General features: G+C 33.8%; 6 protein-coding genes and 7 pseudogenes across 13 annotated transcripts, besides 3 other annotated features; 8 read left to right on the forward strand and 5 right to left on the reverse strand.

Annotated features, from left to right (window-relative positions):
• Positions 1-11,718: part of a mobile genetic element that runs on past the window's edge.
• On the forward strand, positions 4-369 carry TVAGG3_0857850 (phage tail repeat-like family; the record flags this gene model as incomplete). Its single annotated transcript, XM_051249601.1, has 1 exon — positions 4-369. A coding segment is annotated over one exon (366 nt), but the record flags the coding sequence as incomplete, so codon positions are not given.
• Positions 417-646, forward strand: TVAGG3_0857860 (annotated as a pseudogene). The gene has a single exon. A coding segment is annotated over exon 1 (230 nt).
• Positions 795-2,093: a mobile genetic element.
• Positions 891-2,013, forward strand: TVAGG3_0857880 (annotated as a pseudogene). The gene has a single exon. A coding segment is annotated over exon 1 (1,123 nt).
• On the reverse strand, positions 3,068-3,442 carry TVAGG3_0857890 (annotated as a pseudogene). Its single transcript has one exon. A coding segment is annotated over exon 1 (375 nt).
• TVAGG3_0857900 (uncharacterized protein) lies at positions 3,860-4,015 on the forward strand (the record flags this gene model as incomplete). Its single annotated transcript, XM_051249602.1, has 1 exon — positions 3,860-4,015. The coding sequence occupies one exon, from the start codon at positions 3,860-3,862 to the stop codon at positions 4,013-4,015; it is 156 nt and encodes a 51-aa protein (XP_051085077.1).
• Positions 4,272-4,881, forward strand: TVAGG3_0857910 (annotated as a pseudogene). The gene has a single exon. A coding segment is annotated over exon 1 (610 nt).
• Positions 6,409-6,734, forward strand: TVAGG3_0857920 (organellar and viral DNA polymerase type B; the record flags this gene model as incomplete). Its single annotated transcript, XM_051249603.1, has 1 exon — positions 6,409-6,734. A coding segment is annotated over one exon (326 nt), but the record flags the coding sequence as incomplete, so codon positions are not given.
• On the forward strand, positions 7,026-7,345 carry TVAGG3_0857930 (annotated as a pseudogene). The gene has a single exon. A coding segment is annotated over exon 1 (320 nt).
• TVAGG3_0857940 (protein of unknown function, DUF4106 family) lies at positions 8,846-9,295 on the reverse strand (the record flags this gene model as incomplete). The annotated part of the gene is made up of 1 exon (XM_051249604.1): positions 8,846-9,295. One exon carries the CDS (start codon positions 9,293-9,295, stop codon positions 8,846-8,848), a length of 450 nt encoding a protein of 149 aa, XP_051085079.1.
• Positions 9,758-10,210, forward strand: TVAGG3_0857950 (uncharacterized protein; the record flags this gene model as incomplete). Its single annotated transcript, XM_051249605.1, has 1 exon — positions 9,758-10,210. The coding sequence occupies one exon, from the start codon at positions 9,758-9,760 to the stop codon at positions 10,208-10,210; it is 453 nt and encodes a 150-aa protein (XP_051085080.1).
• On the reverse strand, positions 10,227-10,646 carry TVAGG3_0857960 (protein of unknown function, DUF4108 family; the record flags this gene model as incomplete). The annotated part of the gene is made up of 1 exon (XM_051249606.1): positions 10,227-10,646. One exon carries the CDS (start codon positions 10,644-10,646, stop codon positions 10,227-10,229), a length of 420 nt encoding a protein of 139 aa, XP_051085081.1.
• TVAGG3_0857970 lies at positions 10,687-11,207 on the reverse strand (annotated as a pseudogene). Its single transcript has one exon. A coding segment is annotated over exon 1 (521 nt).
• A 227-nt stretch (positions 11,719-11,945) lies between the features above and the next one.
• TVAGG3_0857980 lies at positions 11,946-12,741 on the reverse strand (annotated as a pseudogene). Its single transcript has one exon. A coding segment is annotated over exon 1 (796 nt).
• Positions 12,742-12,952: 211 nt separating this feature from the next.
• Positions 12,953-18,473: part of a mobile genetic element that runs on past the window's edge.

Here is an 18,473-nt window from a genome sequence, read left to right on the forward strand (position 1 = left end):
AAGTCTGAAGGAGCTTTCGAGACAACAGATGGAAAAGTTTACTTCACTGACCAACAGTTCATTATAGAACATCTCATTGACTTAGAGTCGAAATATTCTAAACTTTACAACAAACACAAAAAGTTGAAAGGAAAACAAAAACAAATGGCATATGATATTTATGAAGATGTTGACGACACAACTGTTCCTGCAAGTGAAGTAAAGTCAGAGAAACCGAAAAGTGACGAAAAACCGATAGAAGAAGAAAAACCAAAAACAGAAGATAAACCAAAACCAAAGTTTAGTTTGGAAACTAAACCAAGTCAACCTTCATTAGCTGGTATGGGTTGGCGTCAAAGACTTATGGCAGCAGGCGGTTATGTAAAGTAAAGAAAAAAAAATATTTTTTTATTTTTATAAAAATGCCCCCATATAGAATGGATAGAAAATCTGCTAGAATAAAGCAGAGTTGCAAAGATATGGTTGGAGAGTTTCGAAGAATTTTAAATATAGGAAGGGAAGACCCATAAAAGTCTATGACAAACTGGCTGGTCTTCGCTACGAAATGGATTTGGAAACAGCACGTGCAAATTATCCAAACAGACTAGAGAGGTTAGAAGAAGACCGTCTTATGGACATGCCTTTCGATGTGTTAAACATTGCATGAAGTAAAAATTTATTTTTAAAAAGTGACATTTTTTAATTTTATTTGAAATGTACGCTGAGTTTGTTGGAGAAGACCGTTGGGAAACTTGTTTGTTAGATGAGAAATATGAAATGGCATACCATTTTAAAACAATATATTTTTACATATATAGGGTGTCCAAAGGTGCGTTTAGCACAGCGCTCTATATGAGACTATTAAAGGAGATATATGCTGATTATAAATATATAATAAAAAATATGAATATATGTATATGATGAGTATGTTGTATTTTGGCGCCATGCCGGGATATAAAATGAATTTTGAGACAAGAGGTGGTTTCGCGGGAAATTTTGGCGGGATTTTTTTCATTTTTTTAATGAATCATAAAGAAAACATCCTCGCTCTTGCAAAAAAATGCAAAGACTGTAAAAAAATCTACGAGACATTGGTAAAATGCTTCGGTATGGATGCTCCTAGCTATTCCACTGTAACGTATCATGTTAGGATGTATCACTTCATGAACAAAAAGGCGCCTATCATAAAAATTGACAAAAAATCGCCGATCAAAGAAAAATCAAAGCAATTCTTCAAGCGCTAGATGAAGACCAAGAGCATCACTCAGAAGGATAGAGGAGATGACAAAGATACCACGTACAACAGTCAGTTATTATCTGCACAATTATTTAACTACAAACTAGCGTATACACGTTGGGTTCCGCACAACCTTAATTCAGTTCAAAAAAAATCTAGAGTCCAATCTTCGAAAGAGCTCCTCTCTATATTGGGTGCGTATCAATCCAAGAAGTTTCGCTTTTTAGTAACAGGGGACGAGTCTTGGTTTCAATATGCAACAGAAGCCAAAATCATGTGGATCCCGAAGGATGAAAATCCGCAAACATTCCCGAAGAAAAAAATTGACACACCAATGATGATGTTGTCGGTTTTTTGGGGCGTGAATGGCATCATCGCAATTGATATTCTTCAAAAACCTAATACGATGAATGCTCAGTATCTAATTGACAATGTTCTTACTCAAATTATCAATTCTGATGAGTTTGAGAAATCCAAACAACAAAAACAAAAGTTTGCAATTCATTTTGATAATTCAAGAGTTCACAAAAGTCATAAGGTAATGAATTACTTGGTGGAAAACAATGTCAAAGTTGTTCCAAACCCAATTTATTCACCTGATATTGCACCTCTGACTTTTATTTATTCGGCACGCTAAAAAGAGAGCTGAAGGACGCGAATTCGCGAGTCCAGATGATCTTGAAAATTTTGTAAGAGAGCAATTTGAGCAATTTTCTCATGATGATTTAAAGCGTGTCTTTCAAGCCTGGATCGATCGCTGCGAACGCGTGATTGAATCCAATGGTGATTATATTTAAATAAACTTTATATATATGTAACTTGTTTATTTCTATTCGCAGTATTCAGGTTTGTGCTAAACACACCTTTGGACACCCTATATTAAATGCTTCAGGTTGAAAAACAAAGAACAAAAGTAGCAGATACAAAACCTAGACTATATCTTTACAAATGCTGGTAGGACTATTTCAGATGAAGAAATTTCATCCGAGTATACAGGTTTGACTATCCAATTCGTTGGCTTCAAAGTCCTTCAGATGCAAAGGCAATAGGATTTAGAAGAGTTTTGTTTTCAAATAGAACTAACGCATTTATGTTCGCAGTATATTTTCATGGGCAGTATAAAGGTTCTGATGGTCTAATAGACAAATTTGACGAAATGAGAATCTTTACAGTTCGTTCAGACGAAAGTCTTGAGAAAACTCTAAATGACTTTCAAACTCAAATGAACAAATATTATTGGGAATTTCAAGAAAAATACGACTCTTTACTAAATGGAACATACTATCTGAAACTAGAATATGACAAGATGAACTCCACCGTTTCATTTCAAAAGATTGAAATTAACCCTCCAAGAGATACAGAGTTTTTATTTTGGAAAGTAGACAAACGTTCTTGGCACAATTTCTTCGGTACTAAACCAGAACGAACCATTACCACCAGATGGTCCATTTCAATTTATACTTCCACCAGCAGATTTGACAGTTTATAGAAACGTGTTTGACCCTCAAAATGTTATGTGTCATGCAAGTTTCAGTTCAAGCAACAATAGTTTTCTATGTATTGGTAAGGACTTTTATGACTTTGCTTCTAAATTCTACGAACCACCTAGTAACAGTTTCTCTGACTTTCAAGTTTGGTTCACAACAAATGGTGTGCAAATATTATTCCATTGTACTATGACTTTTATCTCGAATTGTCTTTCATATATAACTACGGAAAAGTGCTGAAAAAGTATTGAATGTGAAGATATTAGAAAATAACATTTTTTCTAACATCGTAGAAACTCATGAAAACAATTTATTTTTGACACTTTCACAAAAAACATAAAAAAGTGAAGTTAAACGTTAAGGTTTACTGAACTGGTTGGATGTCGCCTTCACAGGTTATGTAGAACGGCTGACCCGAGAAGTGAAGGAGAGACTGAATTGCCAATTTCATATGGGGTAGGGGGTTCTCCTTGTTTGGAAGTAGTATCCAAGGACGTTTGTTTAGGAACTTAACACGAGCTTCTTTCTTTGCTTGCTTTATGTCGTCGAAAGGAGTGTTTTCTGGTATTTGAATTGGAATTCCAGTCGAAGTCTCGAGATTCAAGGCAGCCCTTCCAGAAATAGTGGTGAACTTGACCTTGGGCTTCATGACCTTGCGCAAGTAGTCTTTTACGCAGTCGTTTATTTAAATTAGGTAAACTGCCTCGTCAAATCCTTCTGGCATTCCGAGTCCTTCCATCCGACAGAAAAAGGTTTTCCTTCCGACAGAAAAAATTTTTCCAGTTGTCCGTCCGTAAACCATTCAAATTTTCGAAAATTGAGAACTTTTTGGTCGAACTTCAGAAAAAGTTTTTCCTTCCAACAGAAAAAGTTTTTCCTTCCGACAGAAAAAGTTTTTCCTTCCGACAGAAAAAGTTTTTCCTTCCAACAGGAAAAGTTCTTCCTTCTGACAGGACACAAACGAATGTCCCACGTCCCACCAACCCAGTCCATTCCCAAACCAGAGGAACCTAAAGAACCACAAAGTCTCCTCAGCAACCTCAGTTCCACAAGTACCTCACCAAATTTCTACCAATTTCCACTTCAAGGTTACTACCCACCACAAGGCTTCCCGAACTACCCTCCTCAGCCTATGCCTTACTTCCCCAACCCTTGGATGTTCCAGCAAGCTCCACCCCAGCAATTCCAATCTCAATCCAAATCGAAGAGAGACCAAGAGTTCGAAGAAGGTCTGAACCGTTTACGCAAAGAGTATGCCACAGCTCCAATTGAGAGAAAGTTGTTCCCGGACCAAAAATATAATTTATGTTAACATGTTAGATCTAACATGTTTTCTAACACGTTTTCTAACCTCTTGAATTTTCATGACTTCTTCGTAAATGTTTTGTCAAGACTTCTTCGTAATGAGTGTAAAGGACCCAAAAATAATGCTTAGGGTAGAAGGTTAGATCTAACCTGTTTTCTACCCTCATTTCTACCCTCTTGAATTTGTCATGAGTTTCCTTAAGACAGAAAAAATAAAGTTAGTTTATTTTTATTTATTTTTTATTTTGTATGTAAGAACATATATGACAAACATTGAGTTTGAAACAGTTAGAAAGATAGACAATGACACCAAAGTGGTTAGAATAGGTGATTTAAACGTAAGATACTCAAAGAAATACAACAAATATTCTTTGTCAGACATTTTTATCTCCATCTGGAAAGAGACGAAGGACTGGGTTAAAATTGCTTCTACTCAGAAAATTTTGACAAGAAATCCTGAGCTTTTAATATCGTAAGATTCTATGGAACTACAGCATATCTTATAGACAAAAGTCTTATACCAATAGTTTTGTTTGGTTAGACCCAGTTGTTGGATATAACTTCATAACATATGGTTCATTCGATACGGAACGTTGCAGTGAAGGCTTACTTTACATCGTTCAGAAACCGAAGGACTTCAATACAAAGAGATATAAGATAGGAAGAACATATAATATAACTCTAAGATATGACTCTACAGTCAATAGAGTCAAGGTTGTGTTCGTTAATGATATGAGAGCTGCAGAAACAGAACTACTTGAAAAGTTTGAGAAAATATATGGTGCTCCCACGAAAGGTAAAGAAACGTTTGAAGTAGATGAGATAGATAAAGCTATAAAATTATTTGACGAAGTTGCTGAAAAATACATGTAAAGCGTTTATTTTTGGTCTTTTGTGAAAGTCAGAAAATAAAGTTAGTGTCATTTTTTTGTATTTTTTTGTATAAAAGATATGATTTCAGGGATTTTTTTGACGAAGTGTCAACCTTCACTTCGTCAAAAAATAACAGTTATCTAATGAAAAAGTGTCATTTTTTTGTATTTTTTTGTATGTAAGATATGATTTCAGGGATTTTTTTGACGAAGTGTCAACCTTCACTTCGTCAAAAAATAACAGTTATCTAATGAAAAAGTGTCATTTTTTTGTATTTTTTTGTATGTAAGATATGATTTCAGGGATTTTTTTGACGAAGTGTCAACCTTCACTTCGTCAAAAAATAACAGTTATCTAATGAAAAAGTGTCATTTTTTTGTATTTTTTTGTATGTAAGATATGATTTCAGGGATTTTTTTGACGAAGTGTCAACCTTCACTTCGTCAAAAAATAACAGTTATCTAATGAAAAAGTGTCATTTTTTTGTATTTGACGAGAATGTCGGGTAAATGTTTTGTCATGATTTCATCGTAAATGTTTTGTCAAGACTTCTTCGTATATGTTTTGTCATGACTTCATCGTAATGTTTTGTCAAGACTTCTTCATCGTAATGAGCGTAAATGTTTTGTGAAGAATATAGCAACAGTCTGAATTCCGACGGTTGCTTTTTATACAAAATTCATGCAGGAAATTCTTGAGTTTTGGTTGAAAGAATACGGTGGAGCCAAAAGTGGCTCGACCTCAAAACAAGCATTTTATGAGCTTACTAAGGGTGTTATGAATGAATTCAAATGTATTTACATACATCCTGACCTCGTTCATTTTGTTGCTGAATTCAGCAAAAATAATGTTTAGGGTAGATGGTTAGATCTAACCTGTTTTCTCACCTGTTTTCTACCCTCTTGAATTTTCATGACTTCTTCATCGTAATGAGCGTAAATGTTTTGTCAAAACTTCATCGTAAATGTTTTGTCAAACATGAACGTACATGCTTTGTCAAACATGAACGTAAATGTTTTGTCAAGACTTCTTCATCGTAATGAACGTAAATGTTTTGTCAAAACTTCTTCGTAAATGTTTTGTCAAGACTTCTTCGTAAATGTTTTGTCAAACATGAACGTACATGTTTTGTCAAAACTTCTTCGTAAATGTTTTGTCAAAACTTCATCGTAATGAGCGTAAATGTTTTGTCAAGACTTCATCGTAAATGTTTTGTCAAAACTTCATCGTAATGAACGTACATGTTTTGTCAAGACTTCTTCGTAAATGTTTTGTCATGATTTCATCGTAAATGTTTTGTCAAAACTTCTTCGTAAATGTTTTGTCAAACATGAACGTAAATGTTTTGTCAAGACTTCTTCGTAATGAGTGTAAAGGACCCAAAAATATAATTTAGGGTAGATGGTTAGATCTAACCTGTTTTCTACCCTCTTTTCTACCCTCTTGAATTTTCATGAATTTTCCCGAAATAAAAAATAAAGTTAGTTTTATTTTTTTTATTTTTTTATTTTGTATGAAAAAATAAAAATGTCAACAATCGGCACAACAGCAATACAAACAACTACAGCACCAAACTCTTTAGTCATGAATCCAACATCTATGTTAGTAGAGATGAAAAGCTTCATTCCTTCTTCATATACTTTTGAAACAGAAATCCAGAAGATAAAGCAAGAACTTTTAACAAGTAATTTAGACTGTAGTGCGAAAGATGAAACAAATGAACAGTATCTTTATGAAATGCAGGACATTATTGACCATTTACCCAAATTGCCTGAAATTCAGCAACAAAAACTCACTATTCCTGAATTCGATGAAATAGAAGTCAAAGCAACTGACTCAGTAGAAATAAAGAAGTTCATACGAAAGGTAAACTATGAGTTTCTAGGATTTCATTGCAACCATAAGGTTATGGACAAAGATTGCGACATGGTATATAAGAATGTTTCTGACATATATAAATCTGAAGAATTTAAGACCTACGACAACTTTGTTTCGTTAGTTGCTGAATGTGTATGGCAGATAAGATAAAGATAGAAGAGGCAAAGTATGGAACAAACAAATAAGACCCGCTATGTTTGAGATGAAGAGAGCAATTGACGCTTTAGTTGTTTTAGCTGGTAAGGTTTCAGAATATAAACGCAAAAATGAACCCGCATGTTCTAAATGTAAAGCAGCAATGAGGAGATATAACTACTCCGTCAAAGAGATAGAAAGAATGAGAAACGACTATGCAGATTTAAAGAAAGAAGCAGAAAAACCAGCAGAAAATAAAATGGACATGTTAGAATTTCTGAACAAAAACTATCCAAACGCAGAGAGATATCTTCTATCTGACGTCAAGAAGAAATATAAAGAAACCTTCGGCATTGTTAAAACATTCGATGTACTAAAAGAAGAAATAGAGGCTACAAAACTGTTTAAAGTCTCACGAATTCATAACGTTTACCATGTAAAACGCTTATAAAATAACTGGGGTAGAAAAGAGGTGAGAAAACAGGTGAGATCTCACATGCTAACATAAAATATATTTTTGGTCATTTACAATGAAGTCTTGACAAAACATGGAATCTCTTCCCTCGGAAAACCGAGAGAAGCAATCATATGACAAAGTCTTGACAAAACATTTAAGTTCGATGAAGTCTTGAAAATTCACGAGTTTTGTGTGTTTTAGACCATGTTAGAAAAGAGGGTAGAAATGAGGTTAGATCTAACCATCTACCCTAAAATATATTTTTGGTCATTTACAATGAAGTCTTGACAAAAACTATCCAACTGCTGACGATTTCCTTCTATCTGATGTCAAGAAGAAATATAAAGAAACTTTCGGCATTGTTAAAACATTCGATGTACTAAAAGAAGAAATAGAAGCTACAAAACTGTTTAGGATTTCAAATATACATCGTACAATTCATGTAAAACGCTTGTGAAATAACTGGGGTAGAAAACAGGTGAGAAATGAGGTTAGATCTAACCATCTACCCTAAAATATATTTTTGTCTGATTTACGCTCATTACGATGAAGAAGTCTTGACAAAACATATACGTTCATGTTTGACAAAACATTTACGAAGAAGTCTTGACAAAACATATACGCTCATTACGATGAAGAAGTCTTGACAAAACATATACGTTCATGTTTGACAAAACATTTACGAAGAAGTCTTGACAAAACATATACGCTCATTACGATGAAGAAGTCTTGACAAAACATTTACGAAGAAGTCTTGACAAAACATTTACGAAGAAGTCTTGACAAAACATGTACGAAGAAGTCTTGACAAAACATGTACGAAGAAGTCTTGACAAAACATGTACGATGAAATCATGAAAATTCATGAGGTGAGAAAACAGGTGAGATCTAACCTTCTACCCTAAACATTATTTTTGCTGAATTCAGCACAAAAATCTGAGTAAAATGGCATAAGATTGCTTCCCTCGGAAAACCGAGAGAAGAGATTCCGTACGAAAACAGTGAAGAACAGCGAGTAAGTAAAAAAACTTAGTCGCCAAAACTCTATGAAAATCGTGAAGCACAGCGAGTAGGTAAGAAACCTTAGTCGCCAAAACTCTATGAAAACAGTGAAGAACAGCGAGTACGTAAAAAAACTTAGTCGCCAAAACTCTATGAAAACAGTGAAGAACAGCGAGTAGGTAAGAAACCTTAGTCGCCAAAACTCTATGAAACTCGTGAAGCACAGCGAGTAGGTAAGAAACCTTAGTCGCCAAAACTCTATGAAAACAGTGAAGAACAGCGAGTACGTAAAAAAACTTAGTCGCCAAAACTCTATGAAAACAGTGAAGAACAGCGAGTAGGTAAGAAACCTTAGTCGCCAAAACTCTATGAAAATCGTGAAGCACAGCGAGTAGGTAAGAAACCTTAGTCGCCAAAACTCATGAAAACAGTGAAAAATAACAGAGTATTTTGACAACTTCAAACAAGCAGAGTAAATGAACTCTTTATTTTTCAAGCTTGACTTTTTACAATTTGAACTTTGTTCGCGTAGATATGAATTCTGAAAGAAGTATGAGGGTCTTGTATGACTTTGTACTTCTCCCATAGTTCATATCTGTCAAACTTACCTGCCATGGACTCTTTCATAAGTTCCATGAAATCGTCTTCGGACAATCCGGGGAAAAGTATAATGTCAGTAAGTATTCTTTTAACATCCTTACTTAAACTCTTTGCTGTCTGTACACAAATGACAACTGAGATGTTAAAGTGCCTAAGTTTCTTAAGAATTCGACACATATCTTGTTCTCTGTTCTTTAACAAAGGATGAGAAGCAAAGTCATCTAAGATAAGAAGACATCTATGAGGGTATGTCTTCCAATCGTAAGATTGCAATTTCTTCGAAATGTATTCTATCTCTTTCTGTTTGTTTCTGAAGTGTTTCTTCTCTAATATTCTCTGCATTTCCTCATTTGGGTCTTTAAACTTAGAATTTATATACTCATTTATAGCATTATACTTCAAAACTCTTCTTTGGTACTTCTTTATCCAATCTAACAACTCAGAGTCTTTTATACATACTAACTTAGACTTCTTTATAATATCTTTGAACGAATTGACGTTTGGTCAAATTGACCAGAAGTACTACAAATGACAACTAACTCATAGAATGGCGTTCTTCTCATCTAGTTCTTGTTGTTGTGCAGCCATTTTAAGATAAGTGAAAGTCTTACCCGACCCAGGTGGTGCAATTAGACCTGTTATACCATTCTGAGCAAATAAGAACTTGTCATGTATAGGTTTTATCTGAGCATTTTCTAACTTCCTCTTGTTCTTGTTTAAAACATTCTCAAATTTTTTGTCAATGTCAGCAAACTTTTTTTCTAACATATTTTTAGAAAAATTAAAATTTTTATCTTTTAGAAAATGTCTAGCGATTTCGCTATCTATATTCGAGACAAGCTTTTCGACAGCAAAACATCTGTCGACCATAAAATCTTACATAGTGTAAACAAGAAAGGTGAATTTGTTCTAAAGTTCTGTTTCTGGGAATATGACAAGAACCATAAAACATTAAGCAGAGAAGTCTTAAAATTTGTCAATGACAGACTTGTTGACAGAGATGACGCCTCTTGGAGAGATGAAGTCCAACAAAACTTCTTAGAATGCAAAGAAGACACATGCGCTGTTCTTGAAGATGAAATAGAAAACAGAATAGAAGAGCTATTAAAGGACAAAGAACTTTTACATAAATATAGTTGCGCCAAATTTGACATAACTCCACCAGAAAAGAAGAAGAAAGAAAAGAAAGAAAAGAAAGTAGAAGAAGAGAAGAAAGAACCTGAACCAGTTCCAGAGAAAAAGAAATTTGACATGTAAAAATAAAATTTTATTTTTAGAACATTTCTGGGTCAATGTCAATGTTCTCTTCCTCTTTAGGAGTAAACACTGGCTTAGACTCTAAAATCTTTTTACCCAATTTACCTTGAACTTCTACAACTTTAGACTCATAATATTCATAGTCGTCTGCTTTCTTTGGTTCATAAGGTATAACAAGTTTGTATGCTTTGCCTTCTTTAAGGTTTGAAAACCTTCTGTCAAAACTTTCTTTGACTGCTAACAAACCTTCTATGTCTAAGTCTTCAAATTTCGCACCATTTTTAGTCACAATAGCAAACTTAACTGGTTCGATGTTCCAAACTTTGCTGAATGAAGACTTTTCAAAATGGTAGAAGTAAACATTCAAATATGTGAATGGGTCTAGTTCTTCTTTAAGTCCTGACATGTACTTATTTACTGAGATGAATTTTGCCATCTTTTCTATCGGATAAAAAAATATTTTTTTTTAAATTTACTCATAAAAAATTTTCTTTGTATATACACCATTCTGTACGTCTAAAAGACTTTTGACATTTGCCAAGAATGTTCGTTTAGACGCTGTCATATAACCATATTCTTGACAATATTGTTTATACGAATCGTACAATGACCTTTCATCTAATGACACAAAGTCAGTTTCATCTATGAACAGTTCATATACACTCTTGTTTGCTTTCTAACAATGTTTGTCTCTCTTCGGTATGTGGAATTTGTCTTGGATTGAACTTTGAAATATCTAATGTCATGAAATATGAGAACAAGTGGTTGTAAAAGTCAGATGTCAAAGTTTCTGCTAAGTCGTCAAAATATTCTGTATCTTGCATATGAGCTTCTGACGTTCTGACAACTACATATCTTCTGTCAGAACTTTCTAACTTCATCGGAACAGAATTGTTTGAAACCATAATGAAGTTTGCAACATTTTCACAAACTCTTTGGTCTTTATATTTTCTTTCAACAACTCCAACTTTGTCTGTTATAAGACTCTTCAAAGCATCTGAGTTCAAAACTTTTGTTGTATCTATACTTTGAAGTTCATTGCAAACTATAAGTTTCATATTCTCTATTGAGGAGTTAAACTTGCCACAGATGTTTTCTAAGTTTGTCATATTCGGGTTCGAATAGCCTTCTAACAGTTTGCATAAGACATCTGTAAAGAATGTGTTCTTACCTGTTCCTTGTTTTCCAATTATAATGAGAGCAGTTTCATTTTTAGCACTTGGATGTTGTAAGATGTTTGCAAACCAACATAAGATATACTCATAGACTCTTTCGTTTCCATTGCATATAATTTCTTTGACATGGTCTAACCAAGCTTCTATAATATTTTCTTTCCATTCTACTTGTTCATATTTATATCCAGTGAAGATAGAATAGAAGTTTGGAGAAGGTGTATAGAACTTTATACCTCGAACTGAAAAATCTTCTAACTTTGATAATAAGATATCCCAAGCATCTAACATCTTCATGCCAACTTGTACAACTTTTATTTTCTTAAGTTTCTGTCTACATTCTTGTCTGAAACTATTGTCGCTTTAGGTTTGTTAAAGACTACATCCCATTCTTTCATAACATAACATTCTGGGGCAGAGTCGACATAAATGACTAAACGTTTCAAATTCTCGACTGCTTTGTTATAGTCTCGAAATGGACACATATTTCTGAATGCTTGGAAGTCATAAAAATCTGAAACATCTATTCTGTACATTTTTTAAAAATAAAAAAAAATTTTTTTTTATTCTTGCCTTTGTTGTTGCATTTGTTGCATTTGTTGTTCTTGAGCTATTTTTGTTGAAGTTGTTCTTGTAATACAATACTTTCACCAGTTGCATCTTCCAATTCGAAACTTTCTGCCGTCATTGACAAATACATAGGACATAAAAGTTTTACAGGAACAAAGTTTGCGTCAACTAATGTCAACGTTATACTTGCCAAAGTGTTTGAGTTCACTAAGGTTGAAAATTCTGCATTCGAATGAACAATAGGCAAACCAGCAGAGAAAGTATTGTTTATACGCATAAGTATCTTTTGGTCATAATAGTTTCTGTCGACATTCGAATAACACTTTGAACCTAAGTTTGAAACAATATATAAGATTGGTGTGCTTAATGTCAATGGAATAGACATTCCTTGTATGACACCTTTTCCTGTTATAGGAAACTGTTGTAGTAAAAACCAGAAATAAGTTTTGTATTATAGCTCATATCGTTTATAGTAAACTCAGTCGGACATCCAAACATAATGAAACCTGCTCTAGTTGCAGCACATGTTACACCCGTCCTTAAAGTATTAAATAAGTCAACAAAACCTGTTGGTGGTATATCTGAGTAAGTATCTTCAAAGGAGTATTTTTTACCATTCACAACAATAAAGTCTTCTGGTGTCAAAAGAGCAAAACAGGCTTTAGTCGTCATTGTGTTTAAAGTTAGTTTACAATACCGTCCTTGAGGACTTTGTAAGTTTGTTGTTATAGAATTATATGACTCAGGGTTTTTAGTCGTAATAGTATAAACCATTATATCTTCTGCCATTTACTTAGCAAATAAATTTTAATGAAATGTTGTGGTCGTCAAATATTTTTATGACGTCTGGGAAACTATACTTTAAGTTCAACGTTTCACCTCCTTTCATAACGTATATCTTGTCAATGACATTATATGAAACACCACAGCAACTAATGTCGGGTTCTATTTCTTTGATGTTTATATCGTCTAACAGTTAATATCTCATTTACGGACATAGAAGATATTTTACACCAAGTGGACAGAAGTTAAAGTGTCTGCAAATGCTTTTCGTTAGCTTGAAAATTGTTTTATCTGAACCATCCAAACCTTCGAACTTCACTATATGGTTGTAGTTTCTGATGGCATATCTTATAGCATCTTTGTCATTTACTACTATGGTTATTTTTGACTCAATAGGAGATGAATAAGTTTTGCCATAAATACTGTTCAGAATGAGCTTTATATTTTCTTGCAAAGGATTTCCTTCTTTCTTATACTTTAACCTAATCAAACAACTTCTTTACTTCATCTCTCTATTCTAATATCTCTGTTTCCATCGTAATAGTTCCTTGCAACACTTCACATTTGACACCTTGATATTTTATGAGGTCTTGTAATGTTATATGGTCAACATACATTAAACAGCAAGTGTTTGAACTTCTGGGAACTTAAGTTCTGGATTTATGTTCAGGGTCACAAACTATTAAAGGAAAGTGTCTATGTATCCAATCTCTGTTATCTTAATGAGAACAAAGAAGCCAGACATAAACTTTTCACCAATGGGTTCTCTTTTGGTCGTCATCGAATAAATGTCTCATGAGATACTCTGTGCTTAACATTCTTCTCCTTCATAACCTTTGGAATACCTTCTAAAGTATAAAGTCTTGCTATAGCTGATGGATATAATGAAACAGCGTCGAATCAGCAATGAGTTTCTTTCGCTCTTTTGTTTCATGTTATCTGACAACATAACATCTTCCACCTTGAATTGCATCTCGAAATAAATTCTCTTGGTTTATTTGAGAGGTCATATAAATTTCCATTCGGGAGTACACTCTGTTCTCAAATAATTTGTTAGCAATATGAACAAATACTAACGTAGTCATAAACGTTTAAATCAAATTCTTCAATATGTCATTGCGAGAACTTAACAAAACCTTCTCTTAAAATTCTTACATCTTGTTTGCAATAAAATGTGCTATATTTTTCTAAGTCGAAGTGGTTCTCATCTATTCTGCAACCTTTGATGGAATCTATGTTTTTTCAATAGTATCTGCCATCCCGTGATAAAACTTAACATGCTTCAGAAATGAACCAGTTCTGTTGTCATTTGCTAACAAAAACACTGCTTGTAGTAGTTATATGGAAATACTTTCTTTCGGTTCCTGTTTGTAAGTTAAACATAGCAGGAAATAGTTTAAGCTTTCTTATTTTAACACTGTAAGAGTCTTTTTAATAATAATTGCCCTTCCTTTATATAAGCCAGTTATTTGCTTTGTTCGTGAACCTTTAATGATGGGAGTTCCTTTCACTTCTGTCATGTGTCTTAAGATGAAGTTTATATCATAACTGAGGTTTATGGAAATATATTAAACTCTTGTCAGGAAGTCGTTCAAAAATTCTGTTGCACAGTTCTGACCCAATGCTTTCACTCACTGAACCATCTTCACTGTCAGTAACATATGTTAAACAGCTTTATGAAAGCCATCGTACCACACTCAAAGTCAGCAAAGAAAACGATGCTCAGGTAATGAACTTGCACTTATTTTTATTACTTCTTTTGACTCGGCTTTCTTCTTCAGTTGTAACACAATACTTTGGAGCATATGTCAAATCTTTAAATGGTGCAAGGTTCTGTTTATATAAGTCAGTAGTATATGTGAAAAGTTCTCCATAAGAAATAGGTTCGAATATTTGCACTCCACAATGTTTTCATAACATCCATACGGTTTAGTTCTATCATAACTGAACTACATATTTTTCTCTCTCTTGTATATATTTTCATCTGTTTCTCAATGTTCTTCCACCACACTTTGAGAATGTTCTTTGTAATTTCTGAGAAGTATGTTGTCATTGGTAAATCTTCATTTTGAGCATGTAGTGGTCTTCAACAAGAAGTAAGTCAATGTTCAACAGTTGTCACATTCTTTTGGTATGTATCTCTTATTTCATTATGTCTTGAGTCATTGAAGTAACCAAATGGTAACATTAAATGCTATACCTGTTGCGTCAGAATTTCTTGTACTTTACTTTGAGGAAAGTCTCTAACAACGAATGACTTCTCTCATGTGGTCAATAGTTTTCTTCATTCTCCAGCCTGAATGCAAGCAATAAACGAAACAATTGTCTTCTGTCATAAGTGTTGCAGTTCTTTTTGTTCAGTTCATTGAAGATTTGTAGCGTTCAAGATTTATAGGTATGTGCAAAGATACTTCCAGAACTGACGCGCTTCTCTTCTTATAAAACTTCTTTTCACCATTATCTTTCCAAAGCTTTCTATAAGTGCTGGGTTTCCTGTTTGCTTAAGAGCTTCCAAAATGGCTTTCTGGTCATTTGTCAGTGTGCTTTCATCTCTATATGGTCTCTTTTTTGGTTTGCCTTTCTTTTACATCTGACATCGTTAAGCTTCATATTCTGTTAAATCATACATCTTTATTTCGGTAAGATTCTTTATGTTTGTCAAGAAGAAGTCATAGTGCATTTCAACAATACCTGCCAGCATTTGCTTCTATCTCTGATATAAAGTTTCTCCTTCAAGAGCTGACTGTAGTAATGTTCCAATATTATTGAGGTTTAACGTAGAACATTCATACTTTCCACCAAGTTTATAACATACATCCATCTCTTTTGTGAGTTTATTTTAATCTTTCTCTAAGAGTCTCATGAAAACCTTACCGAAATGTTTGTGTAAGTAGTCTCTGTTTGGTTCATCTAAAGCTTCGATGTTAAAGTCAATGAGTCTATTGCCTGACTTCACATTTCTCTTCCTATTCTCTTCATCTTTCTTTAACCATCTCTCACCTTCTTTTGGTTTGTCGTCAATGGAACGATGACATCGTTGCTTTGCGAACTTGTTCTATAGGCACTTAAAACATCTCTCATTCTCTGTTTGTTTCAGAGTGTGTCCGTCTCTTCCTTCTTGTTTCACCAAAACGTTTGCATTTGTTATTTGTAAACATTTCTCTTCTTACTTCATGAGGTACTGAACGTCTATGATATAAGTCAATAGCAACGTCATTTAAAGGAAATGCTCTTGCCATGGACTTCGTCCTCGCCGCGTTGCGGCTTTATGAACTCATGAATTCTATCATAATCTATTGCACATTATAGTCATTGAGGATGTCAGCGAGTGCTTTTTTGTTGTTGCGTAATGTTTGCACATTCTATTTTAGCTTCTGTAAGAAGTTGTTTTATTTCCGAGTGTTCTAACTTAGACAACTTCCGATACATCTTTAGTAGGAAATAAAAAATATTTTTGAAAAAATTAGATTAGATTTTTTAAGTTTATTTTTCAAAATAATTTAATATTTTTATTTTAATGAAACACATGCAAGATTGCAAGTTCTTTTCATACAATGCTCTCGCTACTGCCATCAAGAATGAGTTCAATATGTCTTCAAACGTTAATGTTATCTTTAACAAGAAGTTTGTGAAAGAATCTAAGTTTGGTCCAGTATGTCAGACCATTAGCTATTGTCATTGACCGCAAACGTTATACTTCACAAGAGTTAGCAGTAGTTTTGAAACAAAAGAGTTTCTTCGTGAATGTCAAAGATACTCATTATACTGTCATAAAGAACTCTAACATTGACTTCTTTCAGTATTGCTATGAATCTTTCCGAACAGAAAAGATATAAGAAGGGTGAAACAAATGTGAAATATTATCCTTCATCTCTGAAGACAATAACGAACAAGATTGTTATCAGAAAATTCTTACCAAAGGTTGAAGAAGCTTCATTGACATTGACGAAGGAAGTGAATGGTTGAAGAAATTGACCCTGAAGCTATTTAAGCAAAAATAATATTTTGGTTAGTCTCATATCGGATATTTTAAACAACAATTCCCCAATGTATAAAATTTTATACGCTTTTCATAAGCTTTATATACCTTCAGAAATTTTGGCATAATCTTTAGAAGCATTTAGATATTGTTTAAATGCTTTTATAATGTACTTCAGAAATTTGATGTACAATATGAAAATCTTCTCTAAAACAGTAAATGTTGTTCGTTCTCCTCTTTTCTGTCATCAAGTTTCCAACGAATATTCTAAATTCAGTTCTTTCATGATGAGATAAAATTTATAAAAAAATAAAATTGCTAGATTTTTTTATTCTTGCCTTCTTGAAGTTTTATCGAAAGTATGCTGTTTTATTTTTCCTTCACAGTAATGTAAGTCTTCTTTGCAAGGTGGAAGTTGACCCTTTGAATTCATTGTGTGTGTTGAGGAAGAGTATTTTGACAATCTTTAATTTTCCTTTATTTGCTGTCAATCGTGTCATTTGAACTCGTAAAATGTTTTCACGATAGAACCAAGTTGTCTGTCAGATTTATAATAAACATGTCAAATTATTCCAAGAAGATATAGCGGAGGTATGACATACAAAACTTGACGAAGTGCGAGATGTAACATGGTCAAATACCATTACCATGATGCAAGAGTTTAGTTTGATATGTATTATGGACTCATACGGAGGTCAAAAAACTCAATATACAAATGTTGAGACCGTTCAACTTTTGGCTTGGATTCATTTGCTGACTCAGAAGACTTTATGGTGGATTTCACTGTTGGTTACTGTACAAATACATATACTGGTGACAGAGACGGGTCCAGATGAACTGAGAGGCAAAGAATGTTTACAAAACCAATAGCAACTTTTCACGGAAGATGCTCTTTTTGAAAGATTCGTCGATGACGAAAACCTGCTTGGGGGTTCCTCAGATTGGCATATACGACAGCTTCCATCGAGCGAGATTTTGGCAGGCTAGGTCAGTAAAGGTTGTTCTTGAATGCTTCTGCTCCGTCAAATATGACGTACCCAGTTTTAGACATAATATTGTACTTATAAACTTCCTTTAGAATATCTTGTAAGTTTTGATGCTTATATTTTTGTCTGACTGTCAAAGAACTTTCACTCATTCGTTATAGCCAACTTTCTTGGCTTTATGAAAATATTTTGGTTCAGCAAATACTTGTATTCTATAACATTTTACCATTGTTTGTATAAAGAACTATTGCTGTCAATGACTTGTATTGTTTGTGTGTGTAAACTTTGTTTCTGTTCAATTCAAGAGACTTGCGAATACTGTCCATCTTTTTTATTCTAAGTAAAATGTCATTTTCCGAGAAAATAGAAGCGTAGTGTTCAAAAGGTTTAATTGCGGTGGCAGATGTAGAAGTTAAATTGCACCAACTGCAAACAAACAGTCAAAGTGTTGATTGTCAATGTCAAAGACAGAGATGTTGAAGTGGGGAAACCATACGAGAGACGAAGATGATATAACATTGTTCCTGTAAAAGAACAACACACATATACCTGAAGTTAGGCAGAGAATTAAGTTCTGTTGCAGATATTCGAAATCGACCTACCAACAACTTGAAAGACAAATTACAAACTCAGGAGAAGATTTGTCAAGGCTTTAGTTTAATGTTAAACTTGGTCGAACACTAACCCTGTAAGAAAGGTTGAAAGCTCCTATGTTCATGCACCCCTCGATGAAGTTTGAAAGAACTACTTGAAACTTTTGACAGAGGCATGAC

Source organism: Trichomonas vaginalis, chromosome VI (genome assembly GCF_026262505.1).
Source record: "Trichomonas vaginalis G3 chromosome VI, whole genome shotgun sequence".
NCBI lineage: Eukaryota > Parabasalia > Trichomonadida > Trichomonadidae > Trichomonas > Trichomonas vaginalis.